This window comes from Heterodontus francisci, chromosome 6 (assembly GCF_036365525.1).
Source record: "Heterodontus francisci isolate sHetFra1 chromosome 6, sHetFra1.hap1, whole genome shotgun sequence".
Classification (NCBI taxonomy): domain Eukaryota; kingdom Metazoa; phylum Chordata; class Chondrichthyes; order Heterodontiformes; family Heterodontidae; genus Heterodontus; species Heterodontus francisci.
This window is the reverse complement of record NC_090376.1, coordinates 105,783,445-105,807,434: the sequence shown is the minus strand read 5'-3', so window position 1 is coordinate 105,807,434 and position 23,990 is coordinate 105,783,445. Positions and strand designations below refer to the sequence as shown.

The following is a 23,990-nucleotide window of genomic DNA, read 5'->3' as shown; positions in this document are numbered from 1 at the left end:
AACCCTCTGAGTAAATAAATTTCTCCTCTTCTTGGTCCTAAGTGGCTTCCCCCTTATTTTAAAGGAGAGCATCTTACCTGCAACTAGCCTGTCCATTCCATTAGTATTTTGTAGGTTTCAATAAGATCACCTCTCATTCTTCGAAACTCTAAAGAATACAGACCCAGTTTCCCCAATCTTTCTTCATAGGACAGTCCCGCCATCCCGGGAACAAGTCTGGTGAACTTTCGTTGCATTCCCTCTATGGCAATAATATTCTTCCTAAGGTAAGGGGACCAAAACTGCACACAGTACTCCAGGTGTGGTCTAACCAAGTTGGGTCTATTGATCATCATCTATAATAAGCTAGATGAATGTGTTGTGGGCACTGTCCTTAAGTTTACTGAAAACAAAAAGATTTGTAGTAATATTACGACCCTTGATGAAGAAAAGTGCAATCTGACCTAGATGGGATGGGAGAATGAGTCAGCTTCTGACAGACATCATTAAATACCTACAATTTTATTTGTTGATCATGAATGCTCTCAGAAATTTTCCCTCTTTTTTTTCCACCCAATCTTGTCCTGGTGCTATTCTGTTCTGTGGCCCTTTAATTAAAAAAAAAAAATTTAGATGGAAAATATTTTACAATGCAATTGCTTCTCCCAACCTCATTTCCGATCCATGATGGGACACAATTTAAATTATGTCCCTGGAGACTATAAAGTGGAAACCCTGATTCCCGACAGCCAACATTACCCAGGTCTGGGTTAAGTGTTAGAATAGCATTATCTAAGTGTCAGATTAACTCAGCCATGGGATTGTGGATTCAAACTCTACTGCATAATCTAGGCTGCCCCTTTAGTGTAGTACTGAAAATTGCAGGAAGCGTTCAGATCCAATGGCACTATCCAAGGAGCAGCAGAAGGGTTCCTCCGAGCCAACATATATCTCACAACCAATACCATCAAAACAGATTAAATGGTCAACAATTTCACAACTGTTTGTTGGACTTGTTCTACACATATAGGATGTTGCCCCCACTTTATACCTTAAATGCCTCGATATCTTTTTTGATAATTTTTTCTAATCTCATGTCCCATTTGTCTTCCTGGTAAATACTGAGGCAAATTATTCAATATTACTGCCATTTTACTGTCTTTGTGAGTTTATCTTCTGCATTCCTTCATTGCCTATCACTAGCTTCCCTTTGTTATTTACGTGTCTGCAGAATACTTTGTCGTTACTTCTTGTATTCCATCACAGTTTAATTTCATTTTTCTTTGTCTTTTTTTTTACTTCTTTTCTAACCTTATTCATTTTTGTCATCCTCTCCTTTATTGTCTACATACTTCGTGTAAGCCTTTTCCTTTAGTTTCAATTTTGCCCTTACTCCTTTACTCATCCATGGTGCTTCATTATTGGCTAGTTTTTCCTTATTTTTTTTGTCAGAATATATTTCTCCTGAACTCTATTAATCATCTTTTTAAAATTATTTCCCACTCCTGTTGTATCTTTGTCTGTCAATATTTTTCCCAGCTTATCTTCCCTTGTTCCATTCTCATTCCCTCAAAATTAGCTTTTCTCCAATCTATTAGTCTGGTCCAATCATTTCCCAATCATTATTTTAAACCTTCTTATGTTATAATCGCTATCGTCGAGACGTTCCCCTACTTTTACTTCTCTTATCTGCTCTGGTCATTTCCCATTGGATCTCCAGTGATTCCTCTCTTATTGGCTAACAATGGAGTCTTGTACATACTGTAAAAACTCCATTCCCCTTCCTCCATCGCTTGTTGCAAGTTTATTTGTGGGTAGTTGAAATCGCCCATGATTAGTCTATGTCTTGTATTCATCTCAAAAATGTTCTTACTTATTGCTTCTTCCACCTCTTTGTAGAATGTCCCTATTAAATGTGACTGATCCTTTCTTATCCTTTATCTCAATCCATATGATTCGGTGTCTATCATTTTAGTTATATCCTTTTTTCCTACTACCATTGTTATCTCTAATTAGTACAGCTCTCTCAACTCTCCTTTCTTCCTTTACTATCCTTTCTGAATATGTTACACACACAAGCGGTTTATAAACTTGAAAATTGAGTAAATAAACTTTTGACTACTTCATGATGTGCTTTTTTTGCTAGTTTACAAACAGTTATGTTAATTAAAGACAGTATAAGTCAGAAACCTCACCAACTGTAAACAAACCTTTCCAGTTCTGGGATTGCATGTCAGGAAATTGGGGTATGGTGGCATACAATATTTATTTATGTTATTTTAAACCACAAACAATAGGAAAAATAAACTGTACAGACATATTTCAACTGGTCTTCCACACCAAGGCACACTTTGCATATCCAGGAGATATTTTTTTATCAAAGATGATCAAATATAAGCACACACTGGGATTATCTGCTAGAGCTCTTCGAGCATGTATGAGATATCACCACAGTATAAAACTTCATAATGTTTCTTTTCTGTATTCTACATTTCTTTGTTCCCATGTATTACTGCATCCTATGTATAACCCCCAAAGTTTGGGGACCTGATTATTCAAATATTTCATTATTCTGGAGGATGACCACTATAAGCATGGCATTTAATGGAGATTACACTGCACTGTAATCATTAGTGATAAAATGTTGTCTCTGAGCTCTATGACAGGTATGGTTTGAGTTCAAATAATATTTTAAATGCACTTTCAGTGAAAAAGTATTTTGATTTCCCAAAACAGCATGGGAAACATATTGAAAACTGTCAAACATTAGCTGTGGCAATAAGTTACTAAATGGGTTTTAGTATCAGTGTGTTGAAATCTCAATGCATGGTATCCAAAAAAGGTCTCTGTCCACAACATTTACACATTGAGTTTCTGACCTTAGTTTTTAAGAGATACAGCACTGAAACAGGCCCTTCGGCCCACCGAGTCTGTGCCGACCATCAACCACCCATATAATACTAATCCTACACTAATTCCATATTCCTACCACATCCCCACCTGTCCCTATATTTCCCTACCAACTACCTACACTAGGGGCAATTTATAATGGCCAATTAACCTATCAATCAGCAAGTCTTTGGCATGTCATATCACCATCTGAGACAGCTGTCCAATATACATTAAGCAAGGGAAGACCCGAAGTGAGAAATACCTTACAGAAAAGAGGGAATCTAACTGAAGAAAACCATATCGGTCAGAAAATTTAACTTGCATTTATATAGTACTCACAACCTCAGAATGCCCTAAAGCACATTACAGCCAACTGGTTTGCAGATACAGCTGGACTGCTGAGTACTTCCTACTACATATTGCTTCGTAAACAGAGTGCTAGAATCATAGGAAATAGGAGGAGTAGGCCAGTCAGACCGTTGAGCCTGCTCTGCCATTCAAACAGGTCATGGTTGATCATCTTCCTCTACATCACTTTTACCCACTATCCACATATCCCTTGATGCCATTAGTATCCAGAAATATATTGATTTCTGTCCTGAACATGCTCAACGATTTTGCTTCTACAGCCCTCTGGGGAGAGAATTCCACAGATTCACCACCCTCTGAGTCAAGAAATTCCTCTTCATCTCAGTCTTAAATGGCCTTCCCTTATTTGGAGACATTATCCTCTGGTTCTAGACTCACCAGCCAGAGGAAAGATCCTATTCACATCTACCCTGTCACGCCCTGTAGGAATGAGATCACCTCTCATTCTTCGAAGCTCTAGAGAATACAGGCCCAGTTTCTGCAATCTCTCCTCATAAGACAAACCCGCCATCCCAGGGATTAGTTTGGTGAACCTCTGTTGCACTCTGTTGGCAAGTATACGCTTCCTTAGATAAGGAGATCAAAACTGTAAACAATACACCAGCTGTGATCTCACCAAGGCCATATACAATTTCAGCAATGCATCTTTAACTCCTGTACTCAAATTCCCTTGCAATGAAGGCCAGCATACTATTTGCCTTCCTAACTGCTAGTTCCACCTGCATACTAGCTTTTAGCATCTCATGAACAAGGACGCCCAGGTCCCTTTGGACATCAACACTTCCCAACCTCTCACCATTTAAGAAATACTCTGCCTTTCTGTTTTTTCCACCAAAGTGGATCACTTCACACTTATTCACATTATACTCCATCTGCCACGCTCTTACCCATTCACTTAGCCAGTCCAAATCCCCTTGAAGCCTCCTTGCGTCCTCCTTACAATGTACATTCTCACCTAGTTTTGTGTTATCAGCAAATTTGGAAATATTACATTTGGTCCCCACAGCCAAATCATTTATATAGATTGTGAACAGCTGTGGCCCAAGCGCTGATCCTTGCAGCACCGCCATCCTGAGAATGAGCCATTTATTTCGACTCTTTGATTGTGAACCAATTCTCAATCCATAGCAATATATTACCCCCAATCCCATGTGCTCTAATTTTGTTCACTAACCTCCTGCGTGAGACCTTTTCAAAAGCCTTCTGAAAATCCAAATACACCACATCCACTGGTTCAGGAATCTGATGCAAGTGGGAATTTGTGGGTGCTGCTTTTCATTCTTTCTGTTTTACCTCCAGCAGCTGCTGAGTGTTTATCTATTGTCTCTAAGCTAGGGGACTGTAACTTGCTATGACTTTAGTAAATCAGTAATTAATTAACAATCAAATAAGTAAATAAATAAGGTTAGACAGACATGACAGGTGGTCTGCCGTAACTTTAGAATGTAGGAGCTCGTGGAGAGCATTGCGATTCCAGACAGCCATATCTGCAGTGTCTGCAGCTCAAGCAACTGCAGCTCAGAGTAGTTGAGCTGGAGTCTGAGCTGCAGACATTATGGGGCATCAGGAAGGGGGGAGTTACCCGGACCACTTTGATCCAGGAAGCAGTCACACCCCTTAGATTAAGTAGAACTTTAGAGTTGGTCAACAGTCAGGCAGGGGATCCAGGAGACTCAGCCCTTGACTTTGGTCAACAGGTATGAGGTACTTGCTACCTGTGTGGATGAGAACAAGAACTGCAGGGTGGATGGACAAACTAACCATAGCACCATGGTGCAGGAAACCATTCAAGTTGGGGAGTGAAAAGGAACATGGTAGTGATAGGGGACAGTATAGTCAGGGGATAGATACTGTTCTCTGCAACCACGACCAGGAGTTCTGAAGGTCGTGTTACCTACCTGCTGCCAAAGTTAAAGACATCTCCTCGTGGCTGAAGAATTTGAGAGTGGGAGGGGGAAGTTCCAGTTGTCATGGTCAATGTAAGAACTAACAACAGAGGCAGAACTAGGAATAATGTTCTGCTGAGAGTTTGAGGAGTTAGGGTCCAAATTAAAACGCAGAGCATCAAGGGTAATAATCTGAATTGGCATAGGGTCAAGCAGATTGGAGAATTAAATGCGTGGCTCAAAGAGTGGTGCAGGAAGAATGAGTTTCGATTCATGGGACAGTGGCTTCAGTACTCGAGAAAGAGGGAGCTGTTCTGCTGGAATGAGCTCCACTTAAACAGGGCTGGGATCAGTGTCCTGGGGCTTTAAACTAAAAGGAGTGAAGGGGTGGGGAGAGGAAGATTTTAAAGAGAAAAGTTGTGCCAATAGAACAGTGTAGCGATCTGAGTAAAGACAAGCAGAGTGGGACAGGAAGGGACGGAGAGTTTAACAGTAATAGTGTATCAACGAATAAGGTCCGTGAAAAGAATGAAAGGCTCTTTATCTGAATGTGTGACGCATTCATAATAAGATAGAAGAATTCGTGGCACAGAGACAAATGATTTAGATCTAATCGTCATTAGAGTCATTGTTGGAAGGTGACTAAGGTTGGGAAATAAATATTCCAGGGTACACAACATTTTGAAAAGGCAGACAGAATGGAAGAGGAGGAGGAATAGCCCTGATAGTAAAGGATGACACAAGGACTGTAGCAAGAAAGGATCTTGGATCATTAAATCAGGAAGTAGAATTAGTCTGGGTGGAGATTAGCAATAACTAGGGTCAGATAAACACTGGTGGGAGTAGTTTATGGGTCCCGTAACAGTCAGTATGCATTGGGCAGAGCACCAGATCGTGTAATAAAGGCAATGTAACAACCATGGGGACTTCAATCTTCATATAGAATGGACAAATCAAACTGACAAAGGAAATCTGGAAGATGAGTTTGTAGAATGCTTTTGCGACAGTTTCCCGAACAATATGCTGTGCAATCAAGGGATAAAGTTATTTTAGAACTAATGTTGTGTAGTGAGCCAGGTTTAATTAGTAATTGCATCGTAAAAGATCCTCTGGGAACAAGTGATACTACAATTGAATTTCAGATTCAATTTGAGAGCAACATACTCCAGTCCCAAACAAGAATCTTAAATTTAAACAAAGCCAAGGGGGCTGAGGTTGATTGGGTAAATATAGACTAAAAGGTGTGGCAATAAATAAATACTGGAAAACATTTAAAGAAACGATTTGAAAAGGTTCAACAAACATGCATTCTATTAAAAAAACAAAACACTCAGCTGTGGCTTACAAGGGAAGTTAAGGATAGTATTAGATTAAAAGAGGCTAATAACATTGCGAAGAATAATAGCAAGCTGGAGGATTTCACCAGTTGATAAAAAAGGGAGAAAAATAGAACAAGAGTAAACTAGCCAGGAGTATAAAAACAGATTGTAAGAGCGTACACAAGTACATAAAAAGAATAAAGTAAATGTTGACCCCTTGGATGCAGAAACATGAGAAATTATCATGGGGAAACGAGGAAATGGCAGAAGTGTTGAACAAATATTTTGTGGCTGTCCTCACAGCAGAAGACACAAATTACATACAGGAAATAGAGGGTAACCAAGGGGCCAATAAGAGTGAGAAACTTAAAGAAATTAATATCAGCAGAAAAAAGCATTAGAGAAACTTAAGAGACTAACAAATCCCCAGGACCTGATGGCCTATGTCCTAAGGTCCTAAAACAGGTAGCTGAAGAAAATGGACGATTTCCTCAAAAATTCCTAGATTCTAGAATGGTCCCAGCGGATTGTACACTAGCAAATGTAACACTGCTACTCAAGAAGGAAGGAGGATAAAACAGGAAATGGCAGGCCAGCTAACCTGACATCAGTTGTGAGAAAATGCTGCAATCTATTATGAAGTCTTAACAATGCTCATAAAAAAATCATAGTATGATCAGACAGAGTCAACATGGTTTTGCGAAAAGGAAATAGTGTTTGACTAACTTATTGGTTTTTTGAGGATGTAACTAGTAGGGTAGATAAAGGGGTGCCAGTAGATGTAATATACTTGGATTTCCAAAATACATTCAATAAGGTACCACACGAAAGGTTACCACACAGAAAAGAGCTCATGGAGTTGTGGGCAATATATTAGCATGGGTGGAGGATTGGTTAATGGACGGGAAGCAGACTGTAGGGATAAATGGGGCATTTTCAAGTTGGCAGGCTGTAACTAGTGGAGTGCCACAAAGATAAGTATTATATTATCTATAGATATATTAATGACTTAGATGAAGAGACCAAGAACGATGGTGGGGGAGTCCAGAACCAGGCGTCATAGTCTAAGGATACAGGGTAAACCATTCAGGACTGAGACAAGGAGAAATTTCTTCACCCAGAGTGGTGAACCTGTGGAATTAGCTACCACAGAAAACAGTTGAGGCCAAAACATTGTATGTTTTCAAGGAGGAATTAGATATAGCTCTTGGGTTTAAAGGGATCAAAGGATATGGGGTGAAAGCGGGAACAGGTTATTGAGTTGGATGATCAGCTATGATCATAATGAATGGCGGAGCAGGCTCAAAGGGCCAAATTACTCCTGCTCCTATTTTCTATGTTTCTATGTATGTAGCCAAGTTTGCTGATGATACAAAGCTAGGTGGGAATGTAAGTCGTGAGGTGAACAGGGAGGCTGTAAAGACTGGTTAAGTGCGTGAGCAACAAAGTAGCAGATGTAGAATAATGTGGGATAAAAACAAAAAATGCTTGAAATACTCAGCAGGTCTGGCAGCATCTGTGGAGAGAGAAGCAGAGTTAACGTTTCAGGTCAGTGACCCTTCATCAGAACTGGCAGAGAATAGAAATATAATAAGTTTTACACAAGTAAAGCAGGGATGGGGCAAGAGATAACAAAAGAGGTGTTGATAGGACAAGGTCGCCGAGAATTATGAGCAGGTGGTCATGGAGCAAAGGCAAATGGTATGTTAATGGTGTGGTGAAAGACAAAGTGTTAGTTTAGAGAGGGTGCTAATTGACAGAAAACTGAACAACCTGGCCCCAAACACAAACATGAAAAAAAGTGCGTAGGCACAGTAGAAACAAACTAAAATAAAATAAACACATAAAAAATAACTAAAAATAAAAATAAGTTGGGGGGCCTGTCACGCTCTGAAATTATTGAACTCAATGTTCAGTCCAGCAGGCCATAGTGTGCCTATTCGGTAAATGAGGTGCTGTTCCTCAAGCTTGCGTTGATGTTCACTGGAACACTGCAGCAATCCCAGGACAGAGATGTGGGCATGAGAGCAGGGGGGAGTGTTGAAATGGCCAGCAACCGGAAGCTCAGGGTCATGCTTTCGGACTGTATAATATGGGGACGTGCGAGGTTATTCACTTTGATACTAAGAATACAAAAGCAGAACATTTATTAAAATGCGTGAAAATTCCAAACGTTGATGTTCAGAGGACTTTGGGTGTACTCGTATAAGAAACACAGAAAGTTATCATGCAGTTACAGCAAGCAATTAGGAAGGTAAATGGCATATTGGCCTTAATTGCAAGGGGATTGGAGGACAAGAATAAGGTAGCCTTGCTATTATTGTATAGGGCTTTGATGAGAGCACACCTGGAGTACTGTGTGCAGTTTTGGTCTCCATATCCAAGGAAGGATATACTTGCCTTGGAGATGGTACAACAAAGGTTCACGAGATTGTTTCTGGGATGAGAAGGTTGTCTTATGATGAGAGGCTGAGTAAATTGGGCCTACATTCTTCAGAGTTTACAACAATGAGAGGCGATCTCAGTGAAACATACAAGCTTGTGAAGGCGCTTGACAGGACAGACACAGAGGAGGTTTCTAGAGCATGGGAGCACAGCCTCCAGATAAGGGGTTGATCATTTAGGACTGAGATGACGAAAAATTTCTTCACTCAGAGGGTTGTGAATCTTTGGAATTGTATTTAAATCTACCGTTGAGATAGATTTTTGGTCTTTCAGGGAATCAAGGGATATGGGGAATGGGTGGTAACGTGGGCTCAGGCAGATGATCAGCCATGATCATATGAACAGCATAGCAGGCCAGAGGAGCTGTTGCAGACTGCTGCTCCTATTTCTCCTGCTATGACTGCAGGCAAATGTGGTAGCCAATTTGCATAAGCAAGGTCCCACGATAGCAATGCAACAAACAATCAGAGAATCTGTTTCAGTGATATTGGTAAAGGGATAACTATTGCCAAAGACACTGGGAAAACATTTTTCTTTAAATAGTGCCATGGGATCTTTTATGTCCACTCGAGATGGGGCGTCAGAGTGAAGAAAACTGTACCTAAAATCATAGGATGGTTACACAGCACAGGAGGCCATTCGACCCACTGTGTCCATGCTGACTCCCTGCAAAAGCAGCTCACCTAGTCCCACTCCCCTGCCTTTCCCCATTTTCTCTTCAGATAATTATCCAATTCCCTTTGGATAGCCACAATTGAATCTGCCTCCATCAAGCCCTCAGGCAGTGCATTCCAGATCCTAACAACTCGCTGCAAAAGAAAGGTTTTCCTCATGTCGCCGTTGCTTCTTTTGCCAACCTGAACCAAAAATGTGTCTTTTTCCAATACAATATCACAAGCACATGCGTAAGAAAATCTAAAAGGCAGTAGCTTTTATGCATATTCCATAATGCAGGGGAATTAAACCACTGGCCCTAATCCAGCATATAGAGCAGCACCTCAATGTACAAACTCCATCTCTTAACTGATCACTCTCACTCAGCACAAACACACAGATTCATAAGGTGGAGGAGAGCCAATTATATGGGGAGAACTGGCTAAGGTTAATTGGGTAAATAGACTGGAAGGTATGGCAGTAAATGAACAGTGGGAAACATTTAAAGGAACAATTCAAAGGCTTCAACAAAAGTACATTCCGTTCAAAAACAAAAACTCATCAAGAAAGACCCATCCGTGGCTCACTCAGGAAGTTAAGGAGAGTATTGACTAAAAGAGGCTTACACTGTTGCAAAAAATAGCAGCAAATCTGAGGATTGGGAGTGTTTTGGAAACCAGCAAAGGACCACCAAAAAATTGATAAAAAGGGAAAATAGAGAGTTAACTAGCCAGCAATATAAAAACAGATTGTAAGAGCTTTTTTAAGTACATAAAAAGGAAGAGAGTAGCTAAAGACGACGTTGGTCCCTTTGAGGCGGAGACAGGAGAAATCATCATGGAGAATGAGGAAATGGCAGAGGCATTGAACAAATATTTTGTGGCTGCCTTCACAGCAGAAGACACAAGTTCCATACCAGAAATGAACAATAACCTCGGGGCTAAAAAATGAGGAAATTAAGGATATTGATATCAGCTGAGAAAAAGTATTGAAGAAACCTGGGGGACTAAAATCTGACAAGTCCCCAGGACCAGATGGCCTACATCCTAGGATTCGAAAAGACATAGCTGCAGAGATAGTGGATATGCTGGCTATGATTTTCCAGAATTCCTTAGATTCAGGAATGGTCCCGTCAGATTGGAAGTTGGCAAATGTTTCAAGAAAGGAGGTAGAGAGAAAACAGGGAACTATAGGCTAGTTAGCCTATAAATCATTGGGAAGATGCTGGTAAATATTATTAAAGAAGTCTCAACATTGCACTTGGAAAAGCATAGCATGATTAGAACAAGTCAGCAGGTTTTACTAAAGGAAGATCCTGTTTGATAAATTTATTTGCGTTTTTTGAGGATATAACTAGTAGGATAGGATAAAGGGGAACCAGCAGATGTAGTATACCTGGATTTTCAAAAGGCAAAAGATTTCCAAAACCCTAAGGTGCCACATAAAACATAAATAGGCAAGATAAGAGTTCTTGGTGTTGGGGGTAATATATTAGCGTGAATAGAGGATTGGTTAACAGACCGGAAGCACAGAGTGGGCATAAATGAGACATTTTCAAATTGGCAGGCAGTGAATAGTGGGGTTCCGCAAGAATCAGTGCTGGGGCCTCAGCTATTTACACTATATTAATGACTTGGATGAAGAGATAGAGAGTAACGTATTGAAGTTTGCTGATGATACAAAGCTCGGTGGAAAGATAAACAGCGGGGGAACATAGAGAGGCTTCAAAGAGATATAAACAGGCTACGTGAGCAGGCAACAAGATGGCAAATGGAATATAATGAAGGGAAGTGTGAAGTTGTTCACTTTGGTTGTAAAAATAGAAAAGCAGAATATTTTTTAAAAGGCGAGAAACTGTAAGTATTGATGTACAGAGAGACTTGGGGGGTATGTGTACAAGGGACACACAAAAAGTCAACATGCAGGTGCAGCAGGCTATTATGCTGGCAAATGGCACGATGGTCTTTATTGCAGGGGATTGGAGCACAGGAATAAGGAAGTCTTACTAAAATTGTACAGTGCTTTGGTGAGACTGAACCTGGAATAGTGTGTGCAGTTTTGGTCTCCACATTTAAGAAAGGATATACTGGCACTGGAGGCAGTGCAGCGAAGATTTATGAAATTGGTCCCGGGATGAGGGGTTTGTCCTATTATGAGAGGCTGAGTAAATTGGGCCTATATTCTCTGGAGTTTAGAAAAATGAGGGGCGGCACAGTGGTTAGCACCGCAGCCTCACAGCTCCAGGGACCCAGGTTCAATTCTGGGTACTGCCTGTGCAGAGTTTGCAAGTTCTCCCTGTGACCACGTGGGTTTTCGCCGGGTGCTCCGGTTTCCTCCCACAGCCAAAGACTTGCAGGTGATAGGTAAATTGGCCATTGTAAATTGCCTAGTGTAGGTAGGTGGTAGGGAATATGGGATTACTGTAGGGTTAGTATAAATGGGTGGTTGTTGGTCGGCACAGACTTGGTGGGCCGAAGGGCCTGTTTCAGTGCTATATCTCTTGAATAAATAAATAAAATCTAATTGAGACATAAAAGGTTATGAAAGGGCTTGATAGGGTAGAAGCTGAGAGATTGTTTCCACTGGTCAGGGAATCTAGAACGCGGGGGCACAATCTCAGGATAATGGGCCAACCATTCAGGACCGAGATGAGGAGAAATAACTAAAATAAAAGGGTTGTGATTCTTTGGAATTATCTAGCTGAGGGTTGTGGATGCTTCTTAGTCAAAGAAGGGAGGTTTTAAAGAGCATCTTAAAAGAGGGGAGAGCAGTAGAGACCAAGAGATTTCCGGAGGAAACCCAAAGCTTAGAGATGTAGGCAGTTGAAGGCACAGCCACTAATGGTGAAGCAACTAAAATCAGGGATGTGCAAGATGCCAGAATTGTACAAGTGCAGAGACCTTGGAGGTTGATGGGGTGCAAGAAATTATCGAGATAAGATAGGGCAAGGCCAAGTAAAGATTTGAAAACAAGGATGAGTATGTTAAAATTGAGGCATTGCTTAACCAGGATCCAAAGTAGGTCAGCGAGCACAGAGGTGATGGGTGAATGGCATTTGGTGCAGGTTAGGACATGGACAGCAGAATTTTGAATAAGCGCAGGCCAATGTACGTAGTAAATGGAGGCCGGCCAGGACAGCACCGGAACAAGCAAGTCTAGAGGCAACAAAATTAAAATTCAGGACTGAGAACAGGAGAAACTTACTTTTTATTTAAAAATCCAAACGGTGGTAAAGCTGTGGAACGCACTAGAGTTGGTGACTGAAGGAAAAACCATGCCAACATCTAAAAATAGGTTAAATGAGAAATGTGTTTAAAAGGAAAAGGGAATGAAGGGATAAAAACAAGAAATGCTGGAACCACTCAGCAGGTCTGGCAGCATCTGTGAAAAGAGAAGCAGAGTTAACGTTTCGGGTCAGTTCCGAAGAAGGGTCACTGACCCGAAACGTTAACTCTGCTTCTCTTTTCACAGATGCTGCCAGACCTGCTGAGTGGTTCCAGCATTTCTTGTTTTTATTTCAGATTTCCAGCATCCGCAGTATTTTGCTTTTATTTTAGGGAATGAAGGGATATGGGAACAGGGCAAACTCATGCAATTATTACTAGTGCTTGTACTATTAACATTACTATTGAGAGGTCAGAGTTGAAGCATTAATTCTGTTTCTCTGTCCACAGATGCTGCCAGACCTATGTATTTCCAGCACTGTTTTTATTTAATAAAACAGGCAGGTTTGCTGGCTACGTCAATGGGAGAACACTGGGCTTCTCAGCCCAGAGAAGCTACTCTTCCACTGGATCCTGCCTCAAGAATTAAAGACACCACAGTTTCTGATTACTGTCTGTCTTATTCATTATCAATGGATGAGATTTTTGCTAGTTGACTATTTGTAAGTGATTGTTTTTTTCGACTTACTGCGCTCCTGGAAGGAGGGAGAATTATCATTTGCACTGCGTAGCTGAAATAGCTGCTGAACCCTCATATTGTGTGTGTGGTGCCACTTATACATAGCAAGTTCAAGAACGAGATAAAGAAAACACCAGACTTGTAATAGATACATGAAACAGACAAATGCTATTCTCTCAAACTTAAGCTGTAAAGTTTTCTTGCATACTGCTGCTGTCAATGGATATGGCTTCAGCGACACTAATGTCAGACCAGCAAGGCATTCAGGAAAGTTCAGGAATGACCCCCTCCCCCCAAACAAATTGTGCATTTACATTCAATTGGTAGCATCTGTCCACTGATTTGCTGCCATGAGCTGTACTGCTTGAAACAATACAGCCCATTACCCATTAATAAAAGAGATTTGGTCCACCACCTCAGGTCCCTGGAAATGGACACCCTATCCTACTGGGAAGCTTCTATCATAAAACAAACACCAGCCACACAGCACTTGCTGCCACATCCATTTGTCTTCAGATCAACTAAAAGTGCTAGCTATCGTATTAATACACCCTTTACTGATTGCTTTTAAAACCATGAGGGCAATTACTGCCGTCAACTCAAGGCCTGCGTTTAACACTGTCTGGAGCCAAGCATCAATAAGGCTTGCACTAGTTTGAATGATAAGAAACCCCTGCCTCATTAGTTGTCATATTGAGGAGGGACTTATCCAGCATACACACAGATGTGAAAAGTGTAGAAAAAGGAAGGGGACAATTACTTCATCAAAACTCTGAATTTTGATCTAAATTAATGGGAGAACTCTATTGATGGCTGACTCCCCAGCACATGTAGCACAGACGTGTGCTATATACAAGATTTGTAATATAATGATAAATCAATATGAAAGACATCTAAACAGCTCATAGCGCAGCATAGTTATTTTCTGCTGTATTTGCTGTAGACAAAATAATCTGGTTATCTATGGATTGTTTTGTAACAACCACTGATCCCAAAGTATACCTTTTATTCAGTGATCTTGGGCATCTCACTTGAGTCAAAAGGTTATGGATTCAAGCCCACTCCAAAGACTTGAGCACATAATTCAGGCTGGTATTTCAGTGCAGTACTGAGGAGGTGCTGCATTTTCAGAGGTGCTGTTTTTCAAATGCGACTTTAAACCCAAGCCCATTGTCTGCCTTCTCAAATGGGTGCAAAGATCCCACAACATCGTTCAAAGAAAAATGGGGAAGTTCTCCTGGTGGCCTGGCTAATACTTATCCTCCACCCAACACCTAAAAACAGATAAACTGGTGATTTATTTCTTTGACGATTCTAGGATTTTGCTGTGGGTCACTTCTCTGCCACATTTTCGACATTACAGAAGCGATTACACCAAAAAGACATAATTGGAGGTGAACTATGGTATATCCCGAGATTGTGAAAGGCTGTATATAAATACAATTTTCTTCCTTCCCTTTCCTCCTCCCTTGTACATTAATTGTGTTTAATTACATGCAGGTGGTGGGCATTAATTGGAAGTTTACTGGTGCCCCTTCATTAGGGCTATCTAGTCCCTTGCTTTTATTTATTTGGTACTTAAAAAGAGGTATAATGTTGACATTAAGAGGCGTACGCTTGCAATGTGTAACTCTGTAAATAAATGCTTCTAAAGGTGTGTAAAGATTGGCTCCATTTCTATCCTTCATAAACTAGCTTTCTGGAATGTAACACTTCCTTTCCTCCCTCCCTCCCAGTTGGCGATTTAGTGGATCTGCTACACAGCCCAATGCGGTAAACCTCTTGTGGCTATTGCCGTGGGGTAGGTTGCATAGCCAAATCAATCCAGGCATGAGATTTTCCCCTAAGGTAGGCTCATTTATAACAGCACTGAATCAGAATTTGGAGTTCACTGGATCAGATGTCTCATTTTAAGCATGTTTACACAGACCTGAGAGTGTGGTGGAGGCAAGTTCAATCAAGGCATTCAAAAGGGAATTACAGTTTATGAAAAGGAAGACTGTGCAGGGTTACGGGGAGAAGGTAGAGTGGCACTAGGTGAAATGCTCATTAGTAGAGCCGATGCAGACACGATGGGCTGAATGGCCCCCTTCTGCGCTGTAAAATTCTGTGATTCTGCGGACTGAACATTGAGTTCAGTAACTTCAGAGCATGACTGGTCTTTTTTTTAATATTTTAGTTTTTAACCATGTGCCTGCTTTTCATGTAGTCAGAGCTCATTATTCCACTATTAACATTATCTCAGGACTAATGCTTTGTCTTTCACCACAAGCATTAACACAAGCTTTGCCTTTGTCCCAGGACAGCTTTATTTTATTTCCCTCTGCCTTATCAAACACCTTCCCCTTTGTTCTCTCCCCCATTCCCCTTCCATTCACTTCCTTAAAACCTAATTCTTTTGCCAGTTCTGCTGAAAGGTCACAGACCTGATACGTTAATTTTGCTTCTCTCTCCACAGATGCTTCCAATTCTGTAATTGTTTTGGTGTGAGGCGAAGCGTGCAGCTTCACCAACTGTTATCATAATTTAAGCGAGATGGATTTAAAATAGAACAAGTGATGATGGGAAAGCAAAATACTGCGGGTGTTGGAAATCTGAAATAAAAACTGAAAATGCTGGAAATATTCAGCAGGTGTAGCAGCATCTATGGAGAGAGTAACAGTTAACGTTTCAGGTCTGTGAACTCCTAATGAAGGTTCTGATGAAAGGTAATAGACCTGAAACGTTAACTCCATAATGAAGAGGCGGCGCTTAGGGCCAGGAAACTGGAAATTGTCAAAATGACGTAGGTGGAAGAGACTGGACCAGGGGAGGAAAGATAAGAGTCAAGATAGGATGAAATAAGTTCAGTGGGGAAGGAACAGGCTGAAACAATGAGTCTGCCAGGACAGTCCTGTTAGTGGATTTTTGGAAGGAGGTAGAAGCGGGCTGTCCGGGGTTGCGGGACTATGAGGTTGGAAGCTGTAGCGGGAAGATCTACGGAGGAGGTGAGGTCAGTGACAGTCCTGTGGACAGTAGCTTGATGCTCAGTGGTGGGGTCATGGTCCAGGGGGAGTTAGGAAGAAGTGTCTGAGAGTTGGCACCGAGCCTCTGCAAGCCGCACCACCCTTGTCTGCAGCTTTGATTACAATGTCTGGGTTAGACCTGAGAGAACAGAGTGCAGCAAGTTCAGAAGGAGACAGATTAGAATGAGTGAGGGGAGCAGAGAAACCGAGATGGCCGTTGTCTCGCCGACAGTTCTCAATGAGAAGATCAAGAGTGGATAAGAGGCCGGAAAGAGGGGTCCAATTGGAGGGTGGGGGGGGGGGGGGGGGGGGGGGGGGAAATGGGTCTGCTGGTCGGGGGAAGGACTCCTAGTCAAAGAAGTGAGCATGGAGGCGAAGGCGACGGAAAAAGAGCTCAACGTCATGCTGAAAGCGAAATTCATTCAGGTTCCGCATTGCACCCTCGCCAGTCTTCACTTTGCACTCCACCAGCCTCCACATCCAAAGGATCATTCTCCGCCATTTCCGCCACTTCCAGTGTGATGCCACCAAACGCATCTCCCCCTCACCTCCTGTCAGCATTCCGAAGGGATCGTTCCCTCCGCGACACCCTGGTCCACTTCTCCATTACCCCCGACACCTCGTCCCCTTCCCACAGCACCTTCCCATGTAGTCGCAGGTGGTGTAATACCTGCCCTTTTACCTCCTCTCTCCTCACTATCCAAGGCCTCAAACACTCGTTTCAGGTGAAGCAGCGATTTACTTGTACTTCTTTCAATTTGGTATACTGTATTCGCTGCTCACAATACAGTTTCCTCTACATTGGGGAGACCAAAAGCAGATTGGATGATGGCTTTGCTGAATACCTCCGCTCAGTGCGAAGACGTGACCCAAGCTTCCAGTTGCTTGGTATTTCAACAGCACCCTCCGCTGCTCTCGTGCCAACATTCTGCCTTTGGCCTGCTCCAGTGTTCCAGTGAACATCAACGCAAGCTCGAGGAGCAGCACCTGATCTTTCGATTAGGCACTCTCCAGCCTTGCGGACTGAACATTAAATTCAACAACTTCAGAGCATGACTGGCCCTTTAATATTTTATTTTTTAACCACGTGCCGCTTTTCATGTAGTTAGAGCTGCTCATTATTCCACTATTAACATTATCTCAGGACTAATGCTTTGTCTTTCACCACAAGCATTAACACACGCTTTGCCTTTGTCCCAGGACAGCTTTATTATTTAATTTCCCTCTGCCTTATCAAACACCTTCCCCTTTGTTCTCTCCACCACTCCTTCACTTGCTTAAAACCTATTTATTTCCTAACCGCTGCCAGTTCTGATGAAAGGTCACAGACCTGAAACGTTAACTTTGCTTCTCTCTCCACAGATGCTGCCAGACCTGGCATATTTCCAGCACTTTTTGTTTTGTTTCAGATTTCCAACAACTGCATTATTTTGTTTTTATTGAACAATGCATATCTTGTTTATTATTGTGCAATTAAGATGGTTGGGAGGGAGATGAGGTGAGAATCAATGGATCAAGACTACTTCCGTCTACTCCTGGAATTTGGACTTAACCCATACCAGCAATCGCAGAGAAGCTAAAGTCATTGATTATGTGGGAAATGTCAAACTAGCATGGTAGAGGATGCAGTTCCAAGTTTATTGCAAAATTCATGGAGTTAGGGTGGGGGGGGATAAGTGTGGAATGAGCTTTCCCTTGCAACTAATTTCCATAATATGCAACATGACCTAGGAATAACAGGCAAAGGATCATCAGAGGGATATGCATGGGAAGGGAGCACCAGATTATGGCTGGTGATGCCAGTGATAGGAAGACAGAGAAGCAAGAGGTAGGTGGTAGGCTGTTGACACGTTACTGCTTTGCCTTCCCGTTTCTTGGTTAATTATCCACATGGGGCAAGTGGGGAACTGTAATGTTAGCTGAAGGGGAGCTGAAGAAATCTTCCCTTAAGCTAAACAGAAAACTGAAACACGCACATGCAGTCATACAAACACAAATACTTTCATGAGATTGGTACTCTTTGCATTTGCATGCACTGAAACTTCCTTTGTTTCCGAAGCTTTAGTCCTTGTAATTTGCTTCCATTTTCACCCATTAGATCCATACACTTTAGAAAGGAATTGAAGACAGCTCAGCGAACACAATCATCAATATCACTCCTAGGTTGAACAGGTTGCTTGACTACCAAGAGGTCAATCCAGGCAACCCTCACCCCAACAACTCAAACAGGACTGATATAATTCCACAACCTAGATATAGCTTAAGATAAGAATTCCAATAGCCTTGCCCAGTGCTCTGGCATCAAATTAGTTTTACAGGAGCTACCTGAATTTGTCTACAGCTTTCTAAAATTGTATAAAGAATGAATCAATATGCAGTACTGACTTTAAGGCAAGTGAATAAGATTGTATCACTGATTTAACAGGCACACTTCAAGTGCAATGGGCCTGTTCTATAGGGAAGTGTTGTTGGCTGTGCAGCACATCACATTAGATTTAAACACACTGAAAGCATAAGTGAACATTACAGAATTTTGCTTGAATACCCCTAGAGGACTAGGAACTATTTATGGTGAATCATGCATGTGTAGACAGCACATGGTCCATGAAAGGACTGATGTTGAAGAACTACACATCTTTTTTCTCATTCCGTGCTTAAATTCTTTCATGTTAACCAGCATTTGTACCCCAAGATGCAATTACAGCCTTGAAATTACTTTTATTAATAACATAAAATGTGAAATGATTCATTTTGACAGGAAGAACATGGAGAGATAAAATAACACAAAAAGGTACAACTCTAAAGGGGGTGCAGGAGCAGAGGGACCTGGGGATATATCATAAATCATTGAAGGTGGCAGGACAGGTTGAGAGCAGATAACAAAGCATACAGTATCCTAGGCTTTATTAATAAGGGCATAAAGTACAAGAGGAAGGAGGTTACATTGAACTTGTATAAGACACTAGTTCAGTCTCAGTTGGAGCACTGCACCAGTTTTGGGCGCCGCACTTTAGGAAAGATGTGAAAGCATTAAAGAAAGTGCAGAAAACATTCACGAGAATGTTTCCAGGGATGAGGAACTTCATTTATGAAGACAGATTGGAGAAGTTGGGATTGTTTTCCTTGGAGAGGAGAAGGCAGAGAGGCGATTTGATAGAGGTCTCGATAGACAAATTCAAGTAGCTCCTGTAAAACTAATTTGACGCTAGAGCACTGTACAAGGCTATTGGAATTCTGATCTTAAGATATGTCTAGGTTGTGGAATTATATCAGTCCTGTTTGAGTTATTGGGGTGGGGATCGCCCAGTTTGAACTCTTAGTAGTCAAGCAAACTGTGCAATCAAGGGGCGTGGACAGAGTGGATAAGGAAAAACTGTTCCCATTCGTGAAAGGTTTGAGAACGAGAGGGCACAAATTTAAAATAATTGGCAAAAGAAGCAAAAGCGGCAATAGGAAAAACCTTTTCATGCAGTGAATCGGTAAGGTCTGAAATGCACTGCCCAAGTGTGTGGTGAAGGCAGGTTCAATCACGGCATTCAAAGGGGAAGTGGACAGTTATCTGAAAAGAATGAACGTGCATGGTTATGGGAAGGTGGTGGGGGAATGGCATTAGTTGCTCATTTGGAAAGCTGGTGCATACACGATGGGCTAAATGGCCGCCTTCTGTGCTGTAATAATTCTGTGATTCTGTAATTGATCTCCCGTATGCTACTCAAACAAAACAAAAACTTGTGTACAAGCAAAATACTGCGGATGCTGGAAATCTGAAATCCTTCGGTTCCAAAGAATGGTCACTGACCTGAAACGTTAACTCTGCTTCTCTTTTCACAGATGCTGCCAGACCTGCTGAGTGGTTCCAGTATTTCTTGTTTTTATTTTATGCTAAAAACTTGTGTGTAATTGTCTCCATTTCTTTCTCACTAATTCTTAATGTCTCTGTTTGCCTTCCAATCTCTTTCTCTTGATGACCCTCACATATTATTCTTATTGTGGTCTCTGTATCTCTATTCCTTTCCCTCCAATTTTCCTCTCTAAGCTTCTCTTTGTAGTTACCACTTCCTCAGTGTCTCTCAAATTTCAGTATGTTTTTCAAACATGTTTGTATACCAATGGATTCAATTTAAAAAACATACATAGAGAGATGGGAGGCAACAGTTTGGTTGGAGGCAGATACTGATGGGGAGGATGGGGTGAGGGATAAAAGGACTGAGGGACTGGGGTCCAAGAGCATGGGATGGGACGTGGGGGAGGTCTTATCCTCTAATATAACAAAACTTCTTCCAGCTGCTCAGTGTAGAAACAGCTACACTGGAAATGAGTATGTAGGACAAATTCAACAATTATGACTGACTGCCAGACACTACACATATTCCCTTTCCTTTAAAATGTTGTGCTTACATTTCAGAATCACAGCATGTATAGTGCACACACAACACAAACTCAGTTTTCAGAATTCTAAATTCAGTACACAGATAGCACTGACTGAGATTAAACAACTAATTTTGTATTCTACACTTTAAAATTAATACAGTGGAAGAGCATATAATTTGTATTTATAAAGCACCTTTAACAGTAAAACATTTCAAGGCTTCTTAGGAGCATAATTAAACACAATGTGACACAGAGCCACATAAGGAGATATTAGGACAGATGATCAAAAGCTTGGTCGAAAGGGTAGGTTTTAAGGGGAGTGTTAAAGGAGGAGACAGAGGCGGAGAGGTTTGGGGAGGGAATTCCGGAATTTAGGGCCTAAACAGCTGAAAGCATAGTCGCCAACAGTGCAGTAATTAGAGGACTGCAAGAGTCTAGAATTGGAGTAGCACAGATCTCAGAGAGTTGTAGGATTGACGGAAGATACAAAGATAGGGAGCTGCAAAGTCATGGTGGGATTTGAAAACAAGGATGAGAACTTTAAAATTGAGGCATTGCCAAACCAGGAGACAGTGTTGGTCAGCGAACAGAGGTGATGGATGAACAGAGGGTTGGTGCAGGTTAGGATACAAGCAGCTGACTTTTTGAAAACTTCAAATTTATGGCAGGTGGAAGATGGAAGGCTGGTCAGGAGAACATGGGACGAGTCAAATCCAGAGGTAACCAAGGCTTGGATGAGAGTTTCAACAAATGAGCTGAGGCGGGGCAGAGTCAGGTGATGTTACGGAGGTGGAAATCGGCAGCCTTGGTGATAGCATTTTAGATCTACAATGCAGTAAAGGGTTGGGGGGCAGACAGGAAAGTGGAGTTAAGGCCAGTCAGATCAGCCATGATATTACTGAATGGGGGAGCAGGCACCAGGAGCCAAATGGCCGACTATGCTTTTATTTCTTATGTTCTTATAGTGGGGATATGTGGCCAGAAGCTCATCTCAGTCAAATATGACACTGAGGTCGCAAATAGTCTGGGTCATCCTCAGACAGTTGCTAGGGAGAGGTATGGAGTTGGTGGCTAGGGAACAAAGTTTGTGATGGGGACCAAAGACAATGACTTCAGTCTTCCCAATACATGGTTGCAGGAAAATTCTACTAATCCAGTACTGAATGTAGGGAAAGCGGTCTGACAATTTAGAGACAGTGGAGGGGTTGAGAGGGGGGATGTGGAGGGAGAGCTGGGTATCGTCACTGTACTTTCGGAATGTGACTTTATGATTCTGAATGTCACTGAGGGGCAGCACATAGAGGAGAAATAGGAGGGGGGACAAGGATAGCTCCTTGGGGGACTCCAGAGGTAATGGTGTGGGAGTGTGAAGAGACACCATTGCAGGTGGTTCCCTGGCTATGACTGGATAGATAACAATGGAACCAGGAGAGTGCAGTCCCACCCAGCTTGACAACAGAGAAGCATAAGAAAAAGACAGTGTCGTCAACTGTGTCAAAGACTGCAGACAGATTGAGAAGGAATATACCAAGGTGACAGTCATACAGGATATCATTTGTGACTTTGATAAGAACTGTTTAAGTACTGCAGCAGAGGCAGAAGCCTGATTGAAGTGATACAAAGATGAAGTTCTGGGAAAGATGGGCACAAATTTGGACCATTTTCAAGGACAGAAGAAAGGGAGGGTGGAGACGTGTGGTAATTTGCTAGGGCAGAGGGATCAAGGGACCATTTTTTGAGGAGGGGAGTTGATGATGGCAGATTTGAAGGGAAGTGGGGCAGTACCTGAGCAGAGATGAGTTAACAAGAACAGCTAACATTGAGGCCAGGAATGAAAGTCAGGTGGTCAGCAGTTTGGTAGGAATAGGGTTGAGGGAGCAGGGGGTGGATCTCATGGACAAGATGAGCTCAGAGAGGACATAACCCAGAATGTTAGAACATAAGAACACAAAAAATAGGAGCAGCAGTGGGCTACTCAGCCTGCTTTGCCATTCAATGAGATCATCTATCTCAACTCCACCTTCCTGCACTTTCCCCATATCCCTCGATTCCCTTAGTATCTAAAAATCTATCAATCTGTCTTGAACATACTCAATAACTGAGCCTCCATTGCTCTCAGGGGTGCAGCATTCCAAAGATTCACAACCCTTTTAGCGAAGAAATTTCTCACCTCAGTCCTAAATGATCAACCCCTTATCAAGCGCTGAAGAATTTTAAATGTTTCAATAATACTGATCACTTTTCATTCTTCTAGACTCTAAGGGATATAGACCTATTCCATGGAATAGAAAAGCGTACACACAAACCTGCAACAGAAGGACAGTGACAGCTCATGTACATCAAGAACCTAGATATAAAGTGGAACTGTGAGCAGGCTGCAACTCAAGCAGTCGGCATGTATAGAGTTGTATTTTTAACAAGGAAGAAGGGTCATTGACCCGAAACGTTAACTCTGCTTCTCTTTCCACAGATGCTACCAGACCTGAGTGGTTCCAGCATTTCTTGTTTTTATTAAACATTTTTGTATATCATTTTGTGAGGTGCTGTATTATGCAATTGCCAGAACACCATCTTGAATCATAGTATTCATTCAACCCCAACCTGCCCATGTTTAGTGTTTCATTTGGTGGAATCCATTCCAATCCCATTTTCCTGAGCTTTTCACTACTCCCCTTTCCAACCAGCAGGAAATAATCTTTCACGAATCACCCTCTCAAAACCTTTCTTAATACTTGGTACTGCATATTAATGGAACCTCTATTTAAGGATTAATGTTTTTCATGTAATTGCTGCAAGGTTACGGAGTGATAATCTGCAATAGATTACCAGAAATAGCATACGAAGTAACCTACAAGCAGAAAAATGTTGCACAAAATCATCTATTCCTGGTCTACGTGCAAATGTTTTCTCCAACACAGGTGAAGTCAGGCCTTTATCAAGAGACTGGAGTTGGAAACTCTTGAATATTTATTCTTTAATCAAAAGGGACAGGGCTCAGGCTGCCATTTTAGATTGGCAACCAGACGGAAGCGACCACAGCTGCCCTGAGCCCTAGTACACCTCCAAATTCACCGCACTGACCTCTCTCTACACCCTCTCCCCACCAACCGCCCTCTCCATAAGTACAAGCCCCTTTCCAACAAGGAAGTCACGGGGATTCCCTCCTA

The 23,990-nt window shown here is 41.9% G+C and overlaps 1 protein-coding gene across 2 annotated transcripts in view; it reads right to left on the bottom strand.

Annotated features, from left to right (window-relative positions):
- Positions 1–23,990, bottom strand: part of LOC137371473 (arginine and glutamate-rich protein 1-like) — a 47,553-nt gene that overhangs the window by 22,901 nt on the left and 662 nt on the right. Inside the window, exon 2 of one of the 2 annotated variants that reach the window (XM_068034127.1) lies at positions 498–587. The exons of the other annotated variant lie outside the window; for it this stretch is intronic. Within the exon in view, the coding sequence (XP_067890228.1) occupies positions 498–587 (90 nt within the window). The remainder of the gene's footprint in view (positions 1–497; positions 588–23,990) is intronic. 2 annotated transcript variants of the gene reach the window in all.